Source organism: Biomphalaria glabrata, chromosome 2 (genome assembly GCF_947242115.1).
Source record: "Biomphalaria glabrata chromosome 2, xgBioGlab47.1, whole genome shotgun sequence".
Taxonomy (NCBI): Eukaryota; Metazoa; Mollusca; class Gastropoda; family Planorbidae; genus Biomphalaria; species Biomphalaria glabrata.
Genome location: NC_074712.1, coordinates 25,910,719 through 25,933,464, shown reverse-complemented (window position 1 = coordinate 25,933,464; position 22,746 = coordinate 25,910,719). Strand labels below are relative to the sequence as shown.

General features: G+C 37.9%; 2 protein-coding genes and 1 long non-coding RNA gene across 3 annotated transcripts in view; 1 reads left to right on the top strand and 2 right to left on the bottom strand.

The window, feature by feature from the left end:
• Window positions 1–13,609, top strand: part of LOC106079712 (protein NDNF-like) — a 74,575-nt gene extending 60,966 nt beyond the window's left edge. Inside the window, exons 4-5 of the mRNA XM_056019761.1 lie at window positions 4,991–5,118; window positions 6,214–13,609. Of these exons, the coding sequence (XP_055875736.1) occupies window positions 4,991–5,118; window positions 6,214–7,496 (1,411 nt within the window). The 3' untranslated portion in view covers window positions 7,497–13,609. The remainder of the gene's footprint in view (window positions 1–4,990; window positions 5,119–6,213) is intronic.
• Window positions 13,610–15,987: 2,378 nt separating this feature from the next.
• LOC106053239 (uncharacterized) lies at window positions 15,988–19,128 on the bottom strand. The gene is made up of 2 exons (XM_056019760.1): window positions 16,306–19,128; window positions 15,988–16,208 (listed from the first exon to the last, which is right to left on the bottom strand). Exon 1 carries the CDS (start codon window positions 19,024–19,026, stop codon window positions 17,950–17,952), a length of 1,077 nt encoding a protein of 358 aa, XP_055875735.1. The 5' UTR covers window positions 19,027–19,128; the 3' UTR covers window positions 15,988–16,208; window positions 16,306–17,949.
• On the bottom strand, window positions 15,988–20,229 carry LOC129924535 (uncharacterized). Its single transcript, XR_008776491.1, has 2 exons — window positions 19,161–20,229; window positions 15,988–17,244 (listed from the first exon to the last, which is right to left on the bottom strand). It is a non-coding gene; the product is annotated as an uncharacterized LOC129924535 (long non-coding RNA).
• Between the last annotated feature and the right edge of the window lie 2,517 nt (window positions 20,230–22,746).

Genomic DNA, 22,746 nt, shown 5'->3' with positions numbered 1-22,746 from the left:
AACACATGATCAATAATATGTTGTTCCGTATTTTTTATGTAAATAGCATATAAATGCTAAATGAAAATCTCTATACTAACTTATATTTCATTAACTATACATTTGTTCTGGATATTGTTTTATAAAAAATAAATTATGTCAAATGATTGTTTGAAATCGCATAATTGACTAATATTACACGTATATTCTTTGATAATATGTCACAATAGTTTAATTATCGATATCAAATTGTTCCATATTTTCATCTTAAAACAAATTTATTTACAAATGACTTTTTTTTTAAATATCGACAATAGGTTGTTTAGGATTTTAAAATAAGAAAGTAATTTACAAGAAACGATTATAGAAAATCACTTTTTAAACTTATTTTACATAAAATTTTCTTGCTGAAACATAACAAAATTTTTTTAATCGGTACAGATTGTTCCGGAATTTTTTTTGAAAAAGAAATCGACCTACATAACTTTAATTTTCTTACAAATCGTTGCCAAAATTTTCGATTTTGTATGAAAAATCTACTAATGCCAAAAAAAACCGTTTCAAGTCCCTCTTCTAATAAATAAAACAAATAATCTTCTTTTCATTTACGAAAATAGGTTGTTCCGGATTTCTTATGAAAAATATCTTAACTCTATTTATGTAAAATCTCACTTCTCTCTTACACTACATTTAATTGTCTAGCTGAAACGTTACAAAATCTAATTACCGTTAATATTATGTTCGGATTTTTAAGGAAAACAACTTCCTAACACCAAAGTATGGTATGAAAATCTCTCTACAAGGCTATGTACATCTAATTTTTATACAAGACCATACCAAAATTTTAATTAACGGTATTAGATTTATCTGGAATTCTCTTTTTCTCTCACTATATATACAAACATCCGGAACAATCTATTATACATACTTATAACTATTTCGATGTTTTGGAAGGAAAATTGAAGGTGAATCAAATTTTCAATAGCTTTTAGTTGTTGTTTTTTATATTAACATAAAGGACGGACAGATTGACAGACGAAACGCACAAAAAATGCGGCTTTAATCCTCTTTAAATGAATTCTTTTTTAACTCAGTGCACCAATGTCTATGAACCATCGTTAATTCTCTCGTGTTAATAAAGACATTTTTTTGGTACTAGCCCATAGTGACGTAGTGGATTTTTTTCCTTTGACGTCATATGAATGAATTCTTTTAATGTTATGCTAAAAAAACAACTCGGTGCACCAATGTCTATGAACCCTCAACAACGTGCTCGTATAGATGAAGGCATTTTTGTCTAACTAGGACGTGTGACGTAGTGGATTTTTTTCCTTTGACGTCATATGGAATTATTTTTAAAATGAAATGCTAAAACAACTCGGTATAGTAATGTTTATTTAACCTCGCTATCTGACTCGTATTAAAAAAAAACATAATAGTTAGATTTAGATTTTATCTAGATTTTTTTAAACTAGATCTAGATTTTTTAAAAGTATATCTAGATTTTTTACAGTATATCTAGGTTTTTTAAACTAGATCTATAATTATATTCTAATAAAAATCATTGTGGATTCTAGATCTAGAATTACAATGATATAGACTAGATCAAGATATAGAATTTCAATTTCTAGACTTTAATTGTAGATTTTGATTTCCAAACGTCTAGATCAATATTGCAATGTTATAATACACTGAAACTAATATAATTTTTTTAAATTCAATGTTGCATTTGGTCTATTGATAACTTATCTAGGTTTAGTTTTGCATAAATGTAATCTAAATTACATTTAACTTATTCCAAATTTATATTTATAGATCTAGATCTAGTAAATTATAGAGCTTTAGATTTCTTAATCAGAAGTTTAAATTAGTTAGATCTACATCCTCATTCTAGTTCCATTTAAATGAAAATGTCAATAGCTCTGAGCTGAGACATTGAAATAAAAAGTAATGTTCCCCCTTTCAGACCTTGTGGTCTATAGGGCAGATGATGTAAAGTTCATCTGTTTCAGTGGCCTGCGGTTAACGATGGTGTCATGTGACCAGCACATCGACCAACATCCTCTACTTTTCCCCAACTAATGTCAGGTACCCATTAGAGCTGGGTGGACTCAGAGGCGCCCAAACATCCCGAAATTAAAAATCACCAGGATTTGAACCCTGGACCCCCGGTTCGGAAGCCAAACGCTTTACCGCCTAGCCACCGCGCCTCCGACAGTGAAGTACAAACACGATATCTGTACTTTTCTTCTTCTTTTTTCTTCGATTACAAATCAATGCTGAAAGATTATCTAAAATCGCTCGTCTGACATATTGTACATATCCGGTAGATGTCAAGCCGTAATGTGTAATACGTCTCTTTATCACTAATAGGCTATCAGTTTGTAACAAATTTGCTACTAAGTTAACATCAATGCCTGGTCGTGCGGTAAGCGTGCTGGACTGATTATCTCGACGGTCCCGCGTTCCTGCCCTGCTCGCTGCCATCCCCCGTCGTCCAGCGGGAGGTTTGACAAGGAAGTTAATAATCTTTAACTTTAAAGCAACATACAAAACATGTACAACGGCAATTGAATCTTTAAAATATTATTACTTTTGACAATCAAAATAAAATGACGTCTTGAATATTCCCTGCGAATAGGAGGATCCTGCGGGGTCGCCTCTGAGTTTGTGTGATAACACAAACTCTCTTTGTAATCTTGTTTTTTATGCATAAATGTCAAATGTAAAAGGTCACCGCGGTTAGTGTAGAAAGAAAACATCAGTCTGTGTGACAGATCAGTAGAAGAGAGGATCTCTAGCTAGCTGTGCCTTTGCTAACCCTAACTGTTGTCAAAACAAGGAATTCACTGACCTATCAAACTGACATATTTGGCTTTTGCTTAACAGTTACCAAAATAATCTATTGTCACTCTGATGTTATATGGTTTCCACAACTTAGAGATTCTTGCATCACGTCGAGTGACACATCTGTGTGTCTGGCATGTCTATCTGGATACAAGGCAGAAACATCGTTCCGATTGAGATTCGTTTAGATTCAGCGTTTCCCAAAGTGGGGTAATTGTATTCCCCAGGGGTACGTGGAAGAGTTTGAAGGGGTACATATTGCACCTCATTAACTCTGCTAATGTTCAGTTGGTAAATTAAAATTAAATAAAAATGACTTTCCTCTGTTCTTTACTGAAATGTCATATTATCTAGCAATCAAATTCAATTTCTTATACATTCTGGGTTCAAAACAGAAACTCACTTATAAATGGTGTATTTTAATTCCTATAGTAGCCCAGCGGCTAACTCCGCTATTATCAGGGAACAGTTATTGGCTGAAGACGTGGCACTCAATGCCGGCTCCAAAACGTCGTCGGTAACTTCTTAAGAGCTCAAGAGCATGCACCGGATCTCAGCCTTGGCCTCAAAAACAAACAAAAAAGCTTGTGCTAGCCAGGTCCTGGAACAACTTCTCAGATCCAAGTCTAAAGAAATAGGAAATCAATGTAGTGAACACAAAGATTAATAATGAAATCAACTTGCGAATCGCCAAGGCCAGTGCATCCTTTGGTAGAGTCTGTTTCAAAACGGTATGGAAGGGACGAGACATTACCGTACGAAGCGAGCTATGTTTCTATTCAGTCGTCAACTGTCCCCTTTTTTGATGTTTGCCTCCAATACGTGGACAGTAAACAGAAAACATGCACAAAACTGAACCACTTCCACATGATCAGCCTCAGAAAAATACTGAACGTTAAATGTCGAAACACAATTCCTGACACAGAAGTCATCCCCAGAGCTGGCCTGCAAAGGTGCAAATGATCCAAACAATTCTGATGTATTATACATTGAATCTGCAGAACTCCAAAATCATTCAACATGGACCCTGCCGCATAGGAGATGGAAGCACATGATAGACCATCGTGGCGCCGCACTAGAAAAACTAACGCAGAAATTGCAGGGGACAAGGAAAAAGCGCTGACAGAAGAAAAGCGAGAAAAAAAAAATAACAAGGTAAAAGATCACGACTGCAGCTCCAGCTGGACTAACTTGCCCTGTGTGCGGCCGATCAATTCGGGTTCACATAGGCCTCACTAGTCACAAAACCACAGTGCAAAGCCTCAGGGATAACAAAATTGGTCATTATCGTATCACGATCGACGAGGTATATAAAAAAAAGGGTTTACGTTAACTGAAGCAGAGTCGAGGCGCAGTGAAAAAAAAAGGGTTTACGTTAACTGAAGCAGAGTCCAGGCACAGTGAAAAAAAAGGGTTTACGTTAACTGAAGCAGAGTCGAGGCGCAGTGAAAAAAAAAAGGGTTTACGTTAACTGAAGCAGAGTCCAGGCACAGTGAAAAAAAAAAGGGTTTACGTTAACTGAAGCAGAGTCCAGGCACAGTGAAAAAAAAAAGAAAAGAAAAGCACTCTCCACTGATTTAATGACAGGCATTCTTCTCTCAAGGTATATTCTACAATCTGAAGAAAATGTATAAAGAGTTCCACCCTTCATATTCTAATTCGTCTGATTAATATGAGACTTAATTTCTGTCTTTTAGTTTCAGAGTCTAGTGGTTACTAACATGTTTTAACAATAAAATTGTTAACCTATTTCTATGGATTAGTCCTACTTTGTTTTGATATTACTGCTTTGTATGGCTCCTTCCTTCCTCTACTTCAGCCGTCTGGCAACTTTAACATTGATGAAAATTAGGATATCAAACTACTGACAACACTGACCTTTCGAGTTGTTATTAAAACAGTGAGGACACTGACGTGTTGAGTTGTTATTAAAACAGTGAGGACACTGACGTGTTGAGTTGTTATTAAAACAGTGAGGACACTGACGTGTTGAGTTGTTATTAAAACAGTGAGGACACTGACGTGTTGAGTTGTTATTAAAACAGATCACGAAGTCGTGTAATTTTGAAACCTAGATGCCTTGACCTATAGGAGAAATCATCAAAACTTTACAGTTCTCCTTAGAATGAAATCTTACACTAACTTGGTCTTCTCTTCTTCCCAGATTGTTATTTAGGTTGGACGAATCGGATGAAGTGAGTTATTTCAGTTTAACTGTAACTGCCTGCGGTGTTCAGGTCAAGTGGACGTTTGGTTATCAAATATCAAGTACTAATGATTATCCGTCGCCAGGTACTTTTCATGGTCACTCAAAGTAATTTTGATATCAGTTAACTTCTTTTAGCGGATACATTTTCATTTTAATTAGCATATTCATTTGATTATCATTTCTTATGTACTTAAAGTTATCAGGTACTTTTAAGTCATCTTTTATTTAATTTATCAGGTAATTTAAGTTATCCGATATTTTAAGATAAGGTACTTTAAATTTAGCAGATAATTTTAGTTACCATCATCAGATACACTAGGTTATTAGTCCATTCTATTTACCAGAGAGTTAGATAAACTTACCATAGAGCTGTCCGTAGCACAAAGCCCAGTAGTAACCTAAGGTTTTCTTATTGCCTACTGATATTTTCAAGTACTGGGTGCTGACCGACTGTACTTCCCATATGACAAAATGCGCCAAACTCTAAGGTACACATTTCATTGGTGCACAACAACGGACTAGAAATGTTACGCTAGGTATTTCTTAAAGTCATCTCCTGTGGTGGTTCACTGGTCTTGGAATTGCCTAAGGATTGATAAAGAATTGAAATACCAATTCCTCTATTCCATTTAACAATAGAAAGCGTAACAAACTTTTCGGGACAATGTATATTTGTTTGTCCTAAAATCATCGAGCTATTTTGTCAATTTTTAAAGAGTTACCGGTACGTAAAAAGTAAGTTCCCCTTTCAGACCTCGTGGTCTATAGGGCGGATGATGTAAAGGTCATCTGTTTCTGTGGCCTACGGTTAACGAGGGTGTCATGTGGCCAGCACAACGACCAATGTCAGGTCGCCATTAGAGCTGGGTGGACTCAGAGGCGCCATAAGATCCCGAAATTAAAAATCTCAGTCTTAACCAAGATTCGAACCCGGTACTCGGTTCGGAAGCCAAGCGCTTTACCGCTCAGCCACCGCGCCTCCACCGGTACGTAAGCATTGCACTTTCCTCGCTCTCTCCCTTTCTCGCTTTTCTTAAACGTAAAATAATTTGTAAGCATCACACTCATAGTCACATTCACAGTCACATTCATTGTCACATTCATTGTCACATTCATAGTCAACTAGTTAGGCCTACATGAAAATGGAACTTTGACTAAGACATTCTTTGCTCTTCCAGGGAAACTCACTGAGCTCTACAGATATGAAGGTGAAGGGAGACAAACCTATAATCAAGACAACCCTGCCAAGGCTGTCTATCAGTTACTTATTACTTCCCTTGAAAACGATTCCTATGTTAGGGTCTACCTGTCCTACGATCAACTTTCCATTTATCCAAGCCTGCCACTTGACCCAAGAGTCCATGTGTCCACCAACAACTCTTTACTCACTTTAAATTGGCCACCGGCGGGCAGGCTAAATGGACAGCCAATTGAATATTGCTTGACAATTAATAGAGTGAAAAATTTACCTACATATTGTGGTGCCATGGCTTACCTGAGAGGCGACAAAAAACCTCGGCTTATGTGGACTGAGCATCTAGAACAAAGCTACTTAGAGAACCTGCACAAGGACGCCAGACCGTTAAAGAAATGGGGAGGTAATAAGCTGTTTCATCAGTGTGTCAATAACAAAACGTCCTTCACCTACGGCAAAGCCAGACGCGGGAAGACGTACTTCGTGGACGTGTACCTGATTGGCAGACGAGACGCTGAACAAAAAGTCTCAAGTGCTTACATCGGCACCATGGTCAAAATCAGAAGAATCAAGAATACGTCTACACTGCGTATAATGCTTGGTGAGACCAGAACAATCAAACTCAAGTATCACCACAAAGTGGTGCTTCATCTGAACACAACTGTAAGCAAGCTAGCTATCGAGGTGATGCCATGTGAGGGTAAAGTTCCATTTACAATCTATCACAATGGCAGGAGAATCCAGAGAAAGACGTTAGTGAAACGTTGGCATAGGCGACTTCTGCAGACCGCCCAGCCGGGTACGTATATCTTGTCATTCCCTAGTTTGAAGAAAAAAACTTTTGTGACGATTTCCATTAAGGCAAACTCCACCAGGTCAAAGCTGGTCTTGCCGAGGACATTTTTGATCAAAGCTTCCCGCAAAACGAGGTCATGCTCCAGCGTCATGCTTGAATGGACAGTGGCGTCTGTCAAGCAGAAGTATTGTGTCTATAAACGGGAAATCAAACAACATGATTTGTTACGTCGCCGTTGCATGAACGCAGATAAACGTCCAGCCAATGAGCGTGTATCATGTATCTATTCAAACAGTACCACGTTGGACACTGGTCAGAAGATGTTTTACAATGTCCAAGACTTGAAACAGGCGACACGCTATCGCTTTGATGTATTTTTAAGTCGTGGCCAGTCGGCTTCCATGTCCTACAAGAGTGTAACGGTCAAAACAAAACGCTGTAACAGTTCCAAAGGATTAACAAAGTCTTAAGGACTAAACATATTGTGTCCCTTCAAAAGAAAAAGAATATATTCCTGTCTGATGGTGTCTTGATGGAGATGTTACTAAAGAACAGTGTATAGCATCTGAACAGCTCAGTTGACTGACCTATAGATCTGTGGTATAATTTATACATATTTTGATATCTGTGTTCATTGTTACCAGTGAATGTTGCTGTCTATGTTAAAAACTCATCATTTCTATATCTTCTGGAAAGGAGAGTGATGGTCTATGTTTATACATGAGTATGAAAGTATCCGCATAAATCTACATGAAAACAAAAATATACTTGTATCCAATGCGATTGTGAAGAATTCAAATACGAACATTGTTGACAGTTTGCATTAGATTTGCCAAAATATAATTATGTCTGACGTAGGCCTTTTTTTAATGTTGGCCGATTCTTTTTAATCTAGTAAATAATTTAGCAATGAATCATGTGCCTGACTTTGTGTACGATTTAGACGAGTTTCAGTCGCATTGTTCGATTTTTTTAAAGATTCTTACAATAATGCAAACATTAGCACACGTTTAATGATACTACCAACATTAGCACACTTTTAAAGATACTACCAAGATAAGCTTCTTAGACTTTGGGAATATTAACTAGGATAATCCCTCCGGCAGCTTCGCAAATGAGTTGGTGCTGAATATAATGCGAAGCATTCCGTTGGATCACATCAGTAAGGTCGAAAGAAGGACAATGACGCAGTGGCCACCCATGACCCCTTAATCTAAGGCCTAGAAATGAGCCCGGAGAGAAAACTTAGGTGTTGCTGCAAAGCGGTTAAAGATACTAACAGCATTAGCACAACTTTAAAGATACTATTAACATTAGGAAGAAACTAAAGATACCTTGTCACAAAACTGACTATTTTATCAATATTTGTTCACATACTACCAACAATGCTACCTATCCCATGAGTCATTGAAATGGCCCTCACAACATCAAAATAACTTTTATCTGTTAAATACCTCCTTGAATACCGTATGTTAAAAGTTGTAACACATTTAAAAAGACTGAGGTGGTTCAAAGTCACTGACAAAAGTTAACAGAAATAAACAGTTGGACTTTAAATCTTTTTTTCAAGCTGTAAAGCTTTTTAAATTGAACAGAAGTTGTCAACATAATGAAAACTATTTGAAGTTTTCAAATGACGTCAAAGAGAAGAAGACGAGAGACTCTATTCTAGCTGAAATGAAATCAAAGAGAAGGGAACGAGAGACTCTATTCTAGCTGAAATTAAATCAAAGAGAATAGAACGAGAGACTCTATTCTAGCTGAAATGAAATCAAAGAGAAGAAGACGAGAGACTCTATTCTAGCTGAAATGAAATCAAAGAGAAGAAGACGAGAGACTCTATTCTAGCTGAAATTAAATCAAAGAGAATAGAACGAGAGACTCTATTCTAGCTGAAATGAAATCAAAGGAAAGGGAACGAGACTCTATTCTAGCTGAAATGAAATCAAAGAGAAGGGAACGAGAGACTCTATTCTAGCTGAAATGAAATCAAAGAGAATAGAACGAGAGACTCTATTCTAGCTGAAATGAAATCAAAGAGTAGAAGACGAGAGACTCTATTCTAGCTGAAATGAAATCAAAGAGAAGGGAACGAGAGACTCTATTCTAGCTGAAATTAAATCAAAGAGAATAGAACGAGAGACTCTATTCTAGCTGAAATGAAATCAAAGGAAAGGGAACGAGACTCTATTCTAGCTGAAATGAAATCAAAGAGAAGAAGACGAGAGACTCTATTCTAGCTGAAATTAAATCAAAGAGAATAGAACGAGAGACTCTATTCTAGCTGAAATGAAATCAAAGAGAAGGGAACGAGAGACTCTATTCTAGCTGAAATGAAATCAAAGAGAAGCTGAAATGAAGTCAAAGAAAAGACACGAGAGACTCTATTCTAGCTGAAATGAAGTCAAAGGAAAGGGAACGAGAGACTCTATTCTAGCTGAAATGAAGTCAAAGAGAAGGGAACGAGAGACTCTATTCTAGCTGAAATGAAGTCAAAGGAAAGGGAACGAGAGACTCTATTCTAGCTGAAATGAAGTCAAAGAGAAGGGAACGAGAGACTCTATTCTAGCTGAAATGAAGTCAAAGAAAAGGGAACGAGAGACTCTATTCTAGCTGAAATGAAGTCAAAGAGAAGGGAGCGAGAGACTCTATTCTAGCTGAAATGAAATCAAAGAGAATGTGACGAGGCATAGTATGGCTAAAAGAACACACAACACAATCTCTAACATTTCGTGAACACGAGCACATACATACGAGTAACAAGCACATGTAAACATAAGAATGACAACCGACACAGCAAATAATTTTCATTACCAGCAATGTTGGATATTAGTCGTATTTTGTGTTTTGCTTGCATGCCATATGCTGTGAAAGTCTTGTCTTTGCACATCAGCAAGTCAGCTATCTCTTCTTCTCTTCCTACCAGACCATCTAGGACGTCCACAAAGGGCAAGTTAGTAATTTGTTTTCATCCAATGCTTATAATATCTTCGTAACCTTCGAAAGCATTTTCCATTATCCTTTCAAGGAAGATATTGAAAAGAGTTGGTGAAAGTAAGCAGCTTTGGTCAAGAAATTAACCTCACAGTTAGATTTAGAAATGAAGATTGGCAGTTAAAAATGTGCATTGACTTATAACTACATAGTCTAATCCATTGTCTAAAGAGTTTACGGACTGATAAGTAGTATGTTAGACACACTGTAGCTTGTAGGCAACTCGTGTGTCAGACACAGTGCAGCTTACAAACAACTCAAGTGTCAGACACAGTGCAGCTTACAAACAACTCAAGTGTCAGACACAGTACAGCTTACAAGCAACTCATGTGTCAGACACAGTGCAGCTTACAAGCAACTCATGTGTCAGACACAGTACAGCTTACAAGCAACTCATGTGTCAGACACAGTGCAGCTTACAAACAACTCATGTGTCAGACACAGTACAGCTTACAAGCAACTCATGTGTCAGACACAGTGCAGCTTACAAGCAACTCATGTGTCAGACACAGTGCAGCTTACAAGCAACTCATGTGTCAGACACAGTGCAGCTTACAAGCAACTCGTGTGTCAGACACAGTGGAGCTTACAAGCAACTCATGTGTCAGACACACTTCAACAAGGAGAAAGTGGTGTTGAACCACGTCTATTTTTCCACATCTTATGTCCTTGCCATCTCTATTGTGTTTCTATTGCTATAGCCACGTTTCATTGCTTTAAGATGGATGTGTGGACTTGACATCAATGGATGTGTGGACTTGACATCAATGGATGTGTGGACTTGACATCAAAACTAAGTGGAAACGGAAGAGAACAATCAAAACAGCAGGATTGAGTATCCAATACGTTGCACAATCGATTGAGTATCCAATACGTTGCACAATCGATTGAGCATCCAATACGTTGCACAATCGATTGAGTATCCAATTTGTTGCACAATTGATTAAGTATCCAACTCGTGGCACAATCGATTGATTATCCAACTCGTGGCACAATTGATTGAGTATCCAATTCGTTGCACAAATGATTGAGTATCCAATTCGTTGCACAATCGATTGAGTATCCAACTCGTGACACAATCGATTGAGTATCCAATTTGTTGCACAATCGATTGAGTATCCAACTCGTGACACAATCGATTGAGTATCCAACTCGTGACACAATCGATTGAGTATCCAACTCGTGACACAATCGATTGAGTATCCAACTCGTGACACAATCGATTGAGTATCCAACTCGTGGTACAATCGATTGAGTATCCAACTCGTGACACAATCGATTGAGTATCCGACTCGTGACACAATCGATTGAGTATCCGACTCGTGACACAATCGATTGAGTATCCAACTCGTGGTACAATCGATTGAGTATCCGACTCGTGGTACAATCGATTGAGTATCCAAGTCGTGACACAATCGATTGAGTATCCAACTCGTGACACAATCGATTGAGTATCCAACTCGTGACACAATCGATTGAGTATCCAACTCGTGACACAATCGATTGAGTATTCAACTCGTGACACAATCGATTGAGTATCCAACTCGTGACACAATCGATTGAGTATCCAACTCGTGGTACAATCGATTGAGTATCCAACTCGTGGTACAATCGATTGAGTATCCAACTCGTGGTACAATCGATTGAGTATCCAAGTCGTGACACAATCGATTGAGTATCCAACTCGTGACACAATCGATTGAGTATCCAACTCGTGACACAATCGATTGAGTATTCAACTCGTGACACAATCGATTGAGTATCCAACTCGTGACACAATCGATTGAGTATCCAAGTCGTGACACAATCGATTGAGTATCCAACTCGTGACACAATCGATTGAGTATCCAACTCGTGACACGATCGATTGAGTATCCAACTCGTGGTACAATCGATTGAGTATCCAACTCGTGGTACAATCGAAATATTTCTTGTAGAGCATTTTAGTTTCCATTCCCCCCCCCCCAAAAAAAAAAATGTTCAAGGCTAGAAAGATGCTGTAGATTTACAACACAATTGTTCGCAATGCACTTTTAAAATAGGAAAGAAAGTTTGTGTGAGAGAGGAAACACTAACACCTCCACCACGTAGCCCTGCACTTCCGCTCTAGTAGATAAGAATGAAGTGATCAAGTGACGATAAGAAAGAAGTGATCAAGTGACGTTAAGAAAGAAGTGATCAAGTGACGATAAGAAAGAACTGATCAAGTGTCGATAAGAGAGAAGTGATCAAGTGATGATAAGAAAGAAGTGATCAAGTGACGATAAGAAAGAAGTGATCAAGTGATGATAAGAAAGAAGTGATCAAGTGACGATAAGAAAGAAGTGATCAAGTGATGATAAGAAAGAAGTGATCAAGTGATGATAAGAAAGAAGTGATCAAGTGATGATAAGAAAGAAGTGATCAAGTGTCGATAAGAGAGAAGTGATCAAGTGATGATAAGAAAGAAGTGATCAAGTGACGATAAGAAAGAAGTGATCAAGTGACGTTTACTTGGACAAGAATCAATGGCTATGTGTTAGGGCATAACCTTTTAGACAATGCCTTGATGACCATGCTAACATAGACAGAAACATTGTCATATGATAAATTTTGATAATGATCCAGAATTTAATGGACCAGCTGGTGTACTGCCAAGTATTCAACTGTTCTCAAAGTAGTCATGTGTGCAGGGACTAAATTTGGTTTTAGCCGAAGGAAATTAAAATCACAGAATTACCTCGACACCAAAAGAAAATTGTTACACTTCTCATATTGTGTTGTGACGTCTCTAATATTTTATTTTTTTTTTCTCCGGTGTGTTTATATGATTACACATTCGTACTACATTTGACATTACTTTGACATGTCTGTCTATTTTCATTATGTTCGTAACTCAGTTGAAGTGTCTGAGTTAGGACGCAATCTTTTTGTATTTATTGTATTTATTATTTCATTGGAAATGCTTTTCTTGTTCATAAATGTAAACTTGAATCAAGTATCAGTATTGCCTAAATTAAACATCTTGTCACTAGATCACCAACCGTATGTACAAGATACGTAAGCTACACACACACACAGACTCCAAACAAAAACTGTGGCTTCAAATGACACTGTTTTTAAACGTCAAGATTAGAGTTTCCAGATTATTTTGTTTTGCTTTAAGAAAAACAAAAATCGAAGGTGTTTAACAGTTTCCCAATCAATAAATCTCTACAATTTAATCAAGTAAACACAGAAATTAAACATAGACAATAAATTTTACATTTCGATTTTGGACAAACGGATCAATTGTAAACATCATACAAATACAGACTTACAGAAACAAGATTTCGATAGTCTTAAAGAGTGTCTATGTCAAAATTCAGAAGAAAATCATTTTGGTTAAACGTTTGTCATTAGGCCTACACATCTAGTTAGCAACATTGAGTTCACGTCATGGGGTGCGGATATTTTCAGCCTTGTTTTTAGACTAGGGCTAGGCTACTAGATCTGTACATGGCTGAAATGTTTTGTCAAACAATAATCTGTTGCATTGGTTCAAATTTCACTTTTTTTTTTATCTCGAGATAAGATCTTCATTCTCCAAAATAAAATAATCGTCTGTTTACGACATTGATTCTTGTTTTTCTCTTCACAACCAAATATGTGACTTTGTCTCCATGTTTGTGTTACTGGCTTGTGTTAAGGCGCTACTGTGTGTTGGTTTGTCTTGTACGACTCTAGTACCAGCGATAGTCAGTTTGTGTTCACAGAATCTCTGTCTTGTCATGTCAGTTTGTGTTCACAGAATCTCTGTCTTGTCATGTCAGTTTGTGTTCACAGAATCTCTGTCTTGTCATGTCAGTTTGTGTTCACAGAATCTCTGTCTTGTCATGTCAGTTTGTGTTCACAGAATCTCTGTCTTGTCATGTCAGTTTGTGTTCACAGAATCTCTGTCTTGTCATGTCAGTTTGTGTTCACAGAATCTCTGTCTTGTCATGTCAGTTTGTGTTCACAGAATCTCTGTCTTGTCATGTCAGTTTGTGTTCACAGAATCTCTGTCTTGTCATGTCAGTTTGTGTTCACAGAATCTCTGTCTTGTCATGTCAGTTTGTGTTCACAGAATCTCTGTCTTGTCATGTCAGTTTGTGTTCACAGAATCTCTGTCTTGTCATGTCAGTTTGTGTTCACAGAATCTCTGTCTTGTCATGTCAGTTTGTGTTCACAGAATCTCTGTCTTGTCATGTCAGTTTGTGTTCACAGAATCTCTGTCTTGTCATGTCAGTTTGTGTTCACAGAATCTCTGTCTTGTGACAGAAATAGTTCAAAATTCAATGATGTTACAATAAGACAGTGATCTTTAAAAAGGAAAAGTTTCATCAAGTGGTATTAGTTTATTACTAATACGAAGAGCTACTAACCAATAATAACCACTGTCTACTGTTTATGACTGCAAATGTCCATTAACCAAAGATCATTATTGTACAATGGTCGAAGACTTACCATTGCCTATTTTGCACTGATTTATCAATTGTGCAATGACAACATTGTCCTCATAAACTATTTTGCATACGCTTCGAGTGTTTTGTTTTATTTATTTGATATAACAAATCTTTTAAACTAGATTAATCAATGAAAGTGTAATAACCTAACAAGAGAGTTTCTAATCACAAAAGATCTTCTCAATGAAATAAATCTACTTATATTTCTGAAATGATACTTACACGACTTTCAGCTTAAGTTATATTGAATACAAATTAATCAGTGTTTTGTTTGATCATCTTATTCTGAAATTATCCTGTTATTTTTTGTTATTATTGTTTAAATTGACAGTGATAAGGTTCTAAATAGTTGTTATATTAAATTATATACAAATAACAATAGCTGTTATCAGGGGCGGACTGGGTATCAAAATCGGCCCGGGCATTACCATATAAACCGGCCCACTAATGTCACGTCATATTTTTTCGGTGTGTGTGTGGGGGGGGGCGGATTTGAAACCTCTCCGCATTTTATATATAAATATATATATATATATATATATATATATATATATATATATATATATATATTAGTGTGTGTCTATATGTAAATAATCTTCATTACATTCTTATCTTTTATTCTTTCAAAAGATTTTTCTACCCTAGAATACTCTCTTCCTATAATTAGTGAAAGGCAGTATACACCGACAAGGGACAGCTAGGGAGTCTGGGGGAGCGCTGTAAGTTCCCCCAGTGGGGTCCGGGGCAAAGCCCCGGATCCAAGCATTATTTCCGTTATTTTAAGTTTAAATAATGCATATTTTGAGGTATCTACAGTGCAATTAGCCTGCTACTCTTCCGATAAAAAAAATCAAAAACTAAATCTTCTATTCAGTGGAGTCCAGCGACTGGTAGAAAAAGGTAAAATGCTTTAGTTTTTGTATTAGAGGTGTTGGGGGGAGAGGGAAACCACAAAACCCCTTTTGGCTACGCTCATGAAATTTGGTGACTGTAGTTTGCTTAAGTTGGCTGCACTGGGGAAGTAAGTAAAGTTTCCCTTTCAGACATGAGATCTTAGGCCGGTGATGGTTTGAACTCCTCCCCTCTCGGCTACGCACATGTGTTTTATCATAGGTGTAAGCCTAATTCTATTCAAAATATATAAAGTTTGATAACGCATCGAAAACTGGATCCATGCTTTCGTAGGCTTACATAATGTATTCTATTTATACATGTATGTAGTCTGAAAACTATAAACACTACAATAGCAGCCTTAATGAGTTTCAAACTTTTTGGTATTACTTATAGATTACAGACGTTTCTTCAAAAAAAAAATCATCAGGCCCTACGCATTTCACGTGTCAATCTAGTCATGCATGTTGATCTGTGACTTAAAATACGCTAAGTCATTGGTTTTCCTGGCTGACTCAGTGTCAGGGTTATGTTAAGGCTTTAGCTCGTTTGCCCGGGCCCCTGACATTCAACCAGGCACCTTCGTGCTTACAATAAATAAATGACTCACTGGTAACAATGTAAATATTTAATGATATAAATATAAGTATGATGACAAACTAATTGAGTAATGACATTGAATTTGGAAACATTTTAATACTGTGAATTTGTTAATTAAATAATAAATTCTACACCTTGCTGTCCCACAACGTACACATTAATGTTCGAAAACCACAACACAACACACTGCTGTCTCTAGTCACCAGCGTAGACTTCCAATCCCAAACTAACTCCCTGTAAAGACAAAGTAAAGACAAACTAGAAAGGTCTAGTAGACTATCACTATGGCATCGAAACAACTGCGAAACGCAGTTATGCCTTAGATACTCACCCTAAACAGGGGAACACAGAAGAATCTCAACAAACGTTACACCAGCAGAACAAAAACACTCCATTAACTTACAAGCAAGGCAACAAAAAGAAAGTGCGTTCAAAAATAGTGCACTTAATACACATTGGTGCTAGAATGCCATAATCTACGCACCGACATTCCCCCTCTCCCCCCAAACTGGTTCTTACAAAGTATGGACCAGTTTCCGTACCTCAAACTGAAAGAAAAGTAAGAAGATATCATTGCAGCTACAAGGTAAGCACATCCATCTAGGAAAATGCATCCGCATTAACATCACTCTTCCAAACATAACAACTTAGAAGAAAAATTACCAATAACACTTTTTACCAAAGTATCCACATTACACTATGAACCATTCACAAAATCACAATCTACCAAACAATCAAATTTAAAATGCATAATCAGCAAATTAATGTCAATAATACTAAATGCAACATAATACCATCTAACATAAAGTGCAAACATTTTCAAACAACAATGTATACATTGGAACCATAAAATGCATAAGACATGTATAAAAACAATACATAAGTATGTAGCTCATGTAGCTGCGTATTTGAAAGTCTATAGCAATCTTGAACACAGATCAGCAAGCAGATTGTCCTCCCCTTTGACATGAACAACATCAAAGGAATAATCCTGCAACATCAGCGCCCATCTTGTAATACGTGCATTGGTAAAGTTAGTGCTTCCAAGGTAATATAAAGCCTTGTGGTCAGTCTGGAGATGAAATTTTTTTCCGGCCAGATACCTGTCCAATTTTTTTATTGCATATACAATGGCCAATCCTTCCCGTTCAATGATAGAATACTTCTGCTCCCGAGGCAACAACTTACGGCTCACAAATTTTATAGGATGCAACATACCATTCACACACTGGCTAAGAATGCCAGAGATCCCTTTGTCTGAGGCATCAGTCTGGAGATAAAACGGTAGAGAAAAATCAGGCAATCGAAGAATAGGATACTTACACAGACAGGCCTGCACTCTCTTCAATGCCTTCGCACACTCACAGCTCCAGTCTACTCTCGTGGATTTTAAACGACGTAAGAATGCCTTAAAAGGAAAAACTAAATCCACGTATCTACCAATAAACTTTTACTCCCATAACTAACAGATATGGTTCCGATACTTTAAATAACAAAGTATATACTCAACTTACTTTAAGTATATATAAAGATATAAGTGGAATGGAAAAAAAAATTTCGTCTAGAATATTGATTACATCAACATCTAAATATACCAACACCATTCATCCATAGGTCTCGATATTTAAACAACCCAATATGGATTTACCAGAGTACCCTAGTTATCATCACGTTATCCCCGCGTGCTTATACGATGAGGGACAACCACAATATTCCTACCTCCAAATTTGGACTTGTCCAAATATTTAACTGCTCTCGCAACGTCTGCTAGGTTCCTGAGCCTAACATGACCTACACCCATTGACTTCCCATTCGCCATCAAAACCTCCACAAATCCCACCAAACCAACATCTCTAAACCTATCCTTTAACTTCTGCCAGTTAACATTATATGGTAAATTTCTAACTGTCACTGTGTAACGATCCGGAATCAGCTTATAGTCACGACGACTCTTGGACTCGCGACGGCCCTCTAGTCATCTATCACTTGGCCTCTGCTCATGTGCTCTGACCACAGTATTACAATCGTCTTCCCTATCAGTTGAATTAATCGGGTAAGTGTTTGGAACCCTATCCCCACAACTGAAGCAAGCGGTCTCCATCCTTTTGCCCCCAGGACTCCGATTCATCACAGGCTCACTACACGCTGCCGCAACATACACTTTGTCTTCCTTAGCAAGCGACACGCCCGCACTAGCAACCTTAAAACCTTCAATAACATCAATCATATCATCAACGGTGCCTTTCTTACTTATTATAAGTTGCTTGTACACATCACCGGACACATTCTCAAGTATTCTATCTTTCACCAGCAACTCTTTCACTTCTTCCACAGTCTTGCCTACTTCAGCCATTTTCAACCAATTGTCCAACGCATTTCGCAGCTCTGTGACAAAACCCCTAAAATCATTCTGTCGTGGTTTTACCCGGTGGAACCTCTTGCGGCAGGTTTCCGCGTTTATATCCGCATGTCGGAGTAATACGGTCCTCACTTCCTCATAATTTTCATTCAAAAACAGACTGTCACGCAGCATACAGTTTCTTAGAAAGGTAGTTAGTTTATAGGACAGGAGCAATGACCATTCCTTTCTATCGATCTTGCATCTTGTTGCGACGGCCTCAAAGTGTGTTAAATATGCCATCAGGTCATCGTCTTCCTTCATTCCCTGGAAGCTCTTGTCAAGTTTATCTAAAACATTTCTAGGCCGCACCTCTGCCTGTGTTGCCGTCCCAGCCGCTGTTGCTGACTTTTCCTTCATTCTTTCTAGTTCCATCTCCTCTTTCCTCTTGAGTTCCTCCCTGGCATCTCTTTCTTTCCACCTCTCGTGTTCCTCACGCTTGGCCTTCTCCTCACGTTCAAATCTGGCCTTCTCCTCTGCCTTCAATCTTTCCTCTCTCTCAAATCTAGCCTTTTCTCGTTCAAAATCCTCTTTCTTGGCTTTTTCATAATCTTCTTTCTGCTCAGCCACATACCTCTCTAACCTTTCACCTTCGTACCCCAGAGAACGACCATCACTTATAAACTGGGCAGTAATTGTCAACCTAGTTTCCATGGTAAATACAATGTACACTACTTGGCTGTATTATATTTAAATTATATACAATATGGGAACCAAAAAAATTCTACTAATTGTACAGGAGATCAACTAAAGCCTAGAGACTGCGGTTAAATGGCAAAGAAAGAAACCTATCTGTGCAGTATCCCACGTCGGAGGAAAGTGCCTCACTCAGGCCACAGCGTCGAAATATAGTTGCCACAGGACAATCCAACACAATACTAGTAGCCTCAGACTTCAGTACAGGTACCACTTTACAGCCACTTTACACTCACGTTCGCTTGTTGTCGGGAGCGAGAAGACACTCGTTCGAAGGTGAAGCACAATATAGAAAACAAGAAAATACAAATACATTTCAATCTTGCAATACAATAGTTATATAGTATATAGTACAGTATAGTTATATAGTTATATCACTTATATCACAAAGGATGTATTTATCTGCTACTTTCAATATACATCGTTGCCAATGGTACACAATTCAATATTAGTACAGTAGATTGTGATGCAATACTATGTAAACAATTATTAGATTGTAGACACTGCTGCTACATAATCAAGTAACTAAAACTTATGTAATGATTGAAATTATAGTTCTGTGACTGGTAGTCACAGCCGGACTCGAGCCCCCAACTGTCAGGGTTATGTTAAGGCTTTAGCTCGTTTGCCCGGGCCCCTGACATTCAACCAGGCACCTTCGTGCTTACAATAAATAAATGACTCACTGGTAACAATGTAAATATTTAATGATATAAATATAAGTATGATGACAAACTAATGGAGTAATGACATTGAATTTGGAAACATTTTAATACTGTGAATTTGTTAATTAAATAATAAATTCTACACCTTGCTGTCCCACAACGTACACATTAATGTTCGAAAACCACAACACAACACACTGCTGTCTCTAGTCACCAGCGTAGACTTCCAATCCCAAACTAACTCCCTGTAAAGACAAAGTAAAGACAAACTAGAAAGGTCTAGTAGACTATCACTATGGCATCGAAACAACTGCGAAACGCAGTTATGCCTTAGATACTCACCCTAAACAGGGGAACACAGAAGAATCTCAACAAACGTTACACCAGCAGAACAAAAACACTCCATTAACTTACAAGCAAGGCAACAAAAAGAAAGTGCGTTCAAAAATAGTGCACTTAATACACATTGGTGCTAGAATGCCATAATCTACGCACCGACACTCAGGCAACCCATTCCTTTAAAGTGATATCACCACAAATACAAAACTAGGGGTCTATCGAGCCGTCGTCCTCCCTACATTTCTCTATGGCTCAGAAACATGGATAGTGTACAGTTAACATGCAAAGAAACTGAATCACTACCACGACATGTCTGTGAAAAATACTGAATGTCAAATGGCAAGACAAAATACCAGATACTGAAGTCCTTCAAAGAGCGGGTCTTCAAAGCATCCACACAATCCTGATGCAGTCCCAGCTGCGATGGGCAGGACACGTATGCAGAATGGAAGACCACCGCATCCCTAAACGACTCTTGTATAGCCAACTAAGCGAAGGAAAGCGCTCGCAAGGTGTCAAGAAAGCGCGTTCTGAAGGCGTTCAGCATAGACCCAGCCACCTGGGAGACAGAGGCACATGACAGAGCATCATGACGTCGCGCTGTGTAAACCGGCGCACAGGTTGCTGAGGAAAAGAGAACAAAGCTGGCAGAAGAAAAACGCCAAGAGAAGAAAAGCAAGGCCAATGACACTAGCTCCAGCTGGAATAACCTGCCTAGTGTGCGGCCGAACATTCCGGGCTCACATAGGTTTCACCAGCCACACGAGGAGACATAAAACCCCAGTGCAAAGCCCTCAGCCCCCCTGGATGACAAGGTGGTCATAATCGAACTACGATGGACGAACTATATATATTCCTTTACAAGATAAAAGAAAGCAGAACGGTTAGAGAGGTACTTCTAAATGTGAAAAGCTCTTGCTTCGTCCTAGTACATTCTCAAAAACGCGATTTGTATATGAATATATTATTTAAAATATAAATGATTCTATATCTCCTTTCATTAAATATCGGATGTGACAGCGCTATATAAATTATTGTAATTATTGTAATAATTTTCATCATCAATGACTTCATACTAAGCATAAGTTTGCCATTAATCATATAGATCTAATCATAACGGTAGAGATATCGATTTCGATCTAGATTTATGTTTTAATTACATAATTATTTTTTTTGTAAGCCTTAAGTGTAGTATTTTTAGATCTATGTTATTACAAATAAACAACAAGAAACTTACTTTTTTCTTTTCAAATCGCAGAAACTAGAACTTTATACGGTTATACCCATATTGAGCTATGAATAAGTTGGGTGGTTTGCAATTTCGCTGCTGTGTGTATGTGTTTAAGTTAACTTCTATTAAGCTTTGTTAACGCGCTAATTGTCTCCCCTTTTGCCGCGTTATATCAATGTTTTCTAATTTAACCTTTCCCATCCCTCTTTTTCGTTAACTTTCATGGAGCCATCAAAAGACGGGTGAGGGAAGGAGTAAAACAAAAATAGGAGTGCCATCAAAGGCCCATGCCGACCAGCAAAATGATCAGGCCAAACACAGTCTTGAAGACATCAAGGTAGTGTTGAAGGCCAAGCCGCTCGTGCATAGCAGAAAGTACAGTCTAACGTTTTACAAATGATAATACGTACAGTGTATAGTGTAGTTCTTAAATTTTATTCTTGTTGAATTTCAAACAAAATTAATTGTAATAATAATTTAAAAAAAAAAAAAAAAAAAAAAAAAAACAAGAAGAAAACGTGTTCGGGCCTTTGTGTCTTGTTGCTGTCACTTTTTTTTTAAAGTTGTCTGCATTTAATTTTTTTTTCTTTGGTCGCGACCAGACCGGCCCATTTGGTACCGGCCCACCGGGCATTTGCCCATATAGCCAGTCCGCTCCTGGCTGTTATATTGTAATGTAATAAACCAAAGGAATGTAACTCAACGAGGACAGGTGTTTCTTTACAGGACATCACAAACACGGAATAACAATGTCTACATTTAGCACAGCTCCTTAGGCTGAACCCTCGCTCATGAAAACATTCCTTCTAAGTGTAGTCTCCAACAGTACACGAGGCCGTGTGCAGGGCAAAGGTTATAGCATCGCCCTCTTTTCCTTTTTAGACTTTTTGTTCCGAAAATAGGTACACGATATGGCAGCGAAGGCTTGTAAGTGAAAGTTTGTAAGTGAAGTTTGTAAGTGAAAGTTTGTAAGTGAAGTTTGTAAGTGAAAGTTTGTAAGTAAAGTTTGTAAGTGAAAGTTTGTAAGTAAAATTGGAGGTGGATCGGTGGGAACCACGGATGACATGGAGCATATTCCCACGAAGCCATCTTCAGTGTTCTTTGCGTTGCTTTCTCCTTCTCCAGTTGGCCAGGCTTGTAAAATGTTTGTTTGTCTTGTAAAATGTTTTACATGTTTCGGATGTTCCTTCAGAGTTGAAGATAGTTTACTTCCTAGTCCAAACCTCCCGCAGGACGACGGGGGATGGGAGCGGGCAGGGTTTGAACCCTCGACCGTCGATAAATCCGAACGACAGTCCAGCGCACAAACCGCACGACCAGGCAGCCATTCTCTTCAAGTGATGTCGCATTCGTTGCGTCGCCTTCCATAACGGTTGTCGCTGATGCCAGCCATTTATCATATATTCTAAGACGACGTGTCAGCAGACCTTTTCAATGGACGTC

Excerpts from the sequence above, each read along its gene's own strand:
- LOC106053239 (XM_056019760.1), bottom strand. The coding sequence starts at position 19,026 with ATGGAAACTAGGTTGACAATTACTGCCCAGTTTATAAGTGATGGTCGT.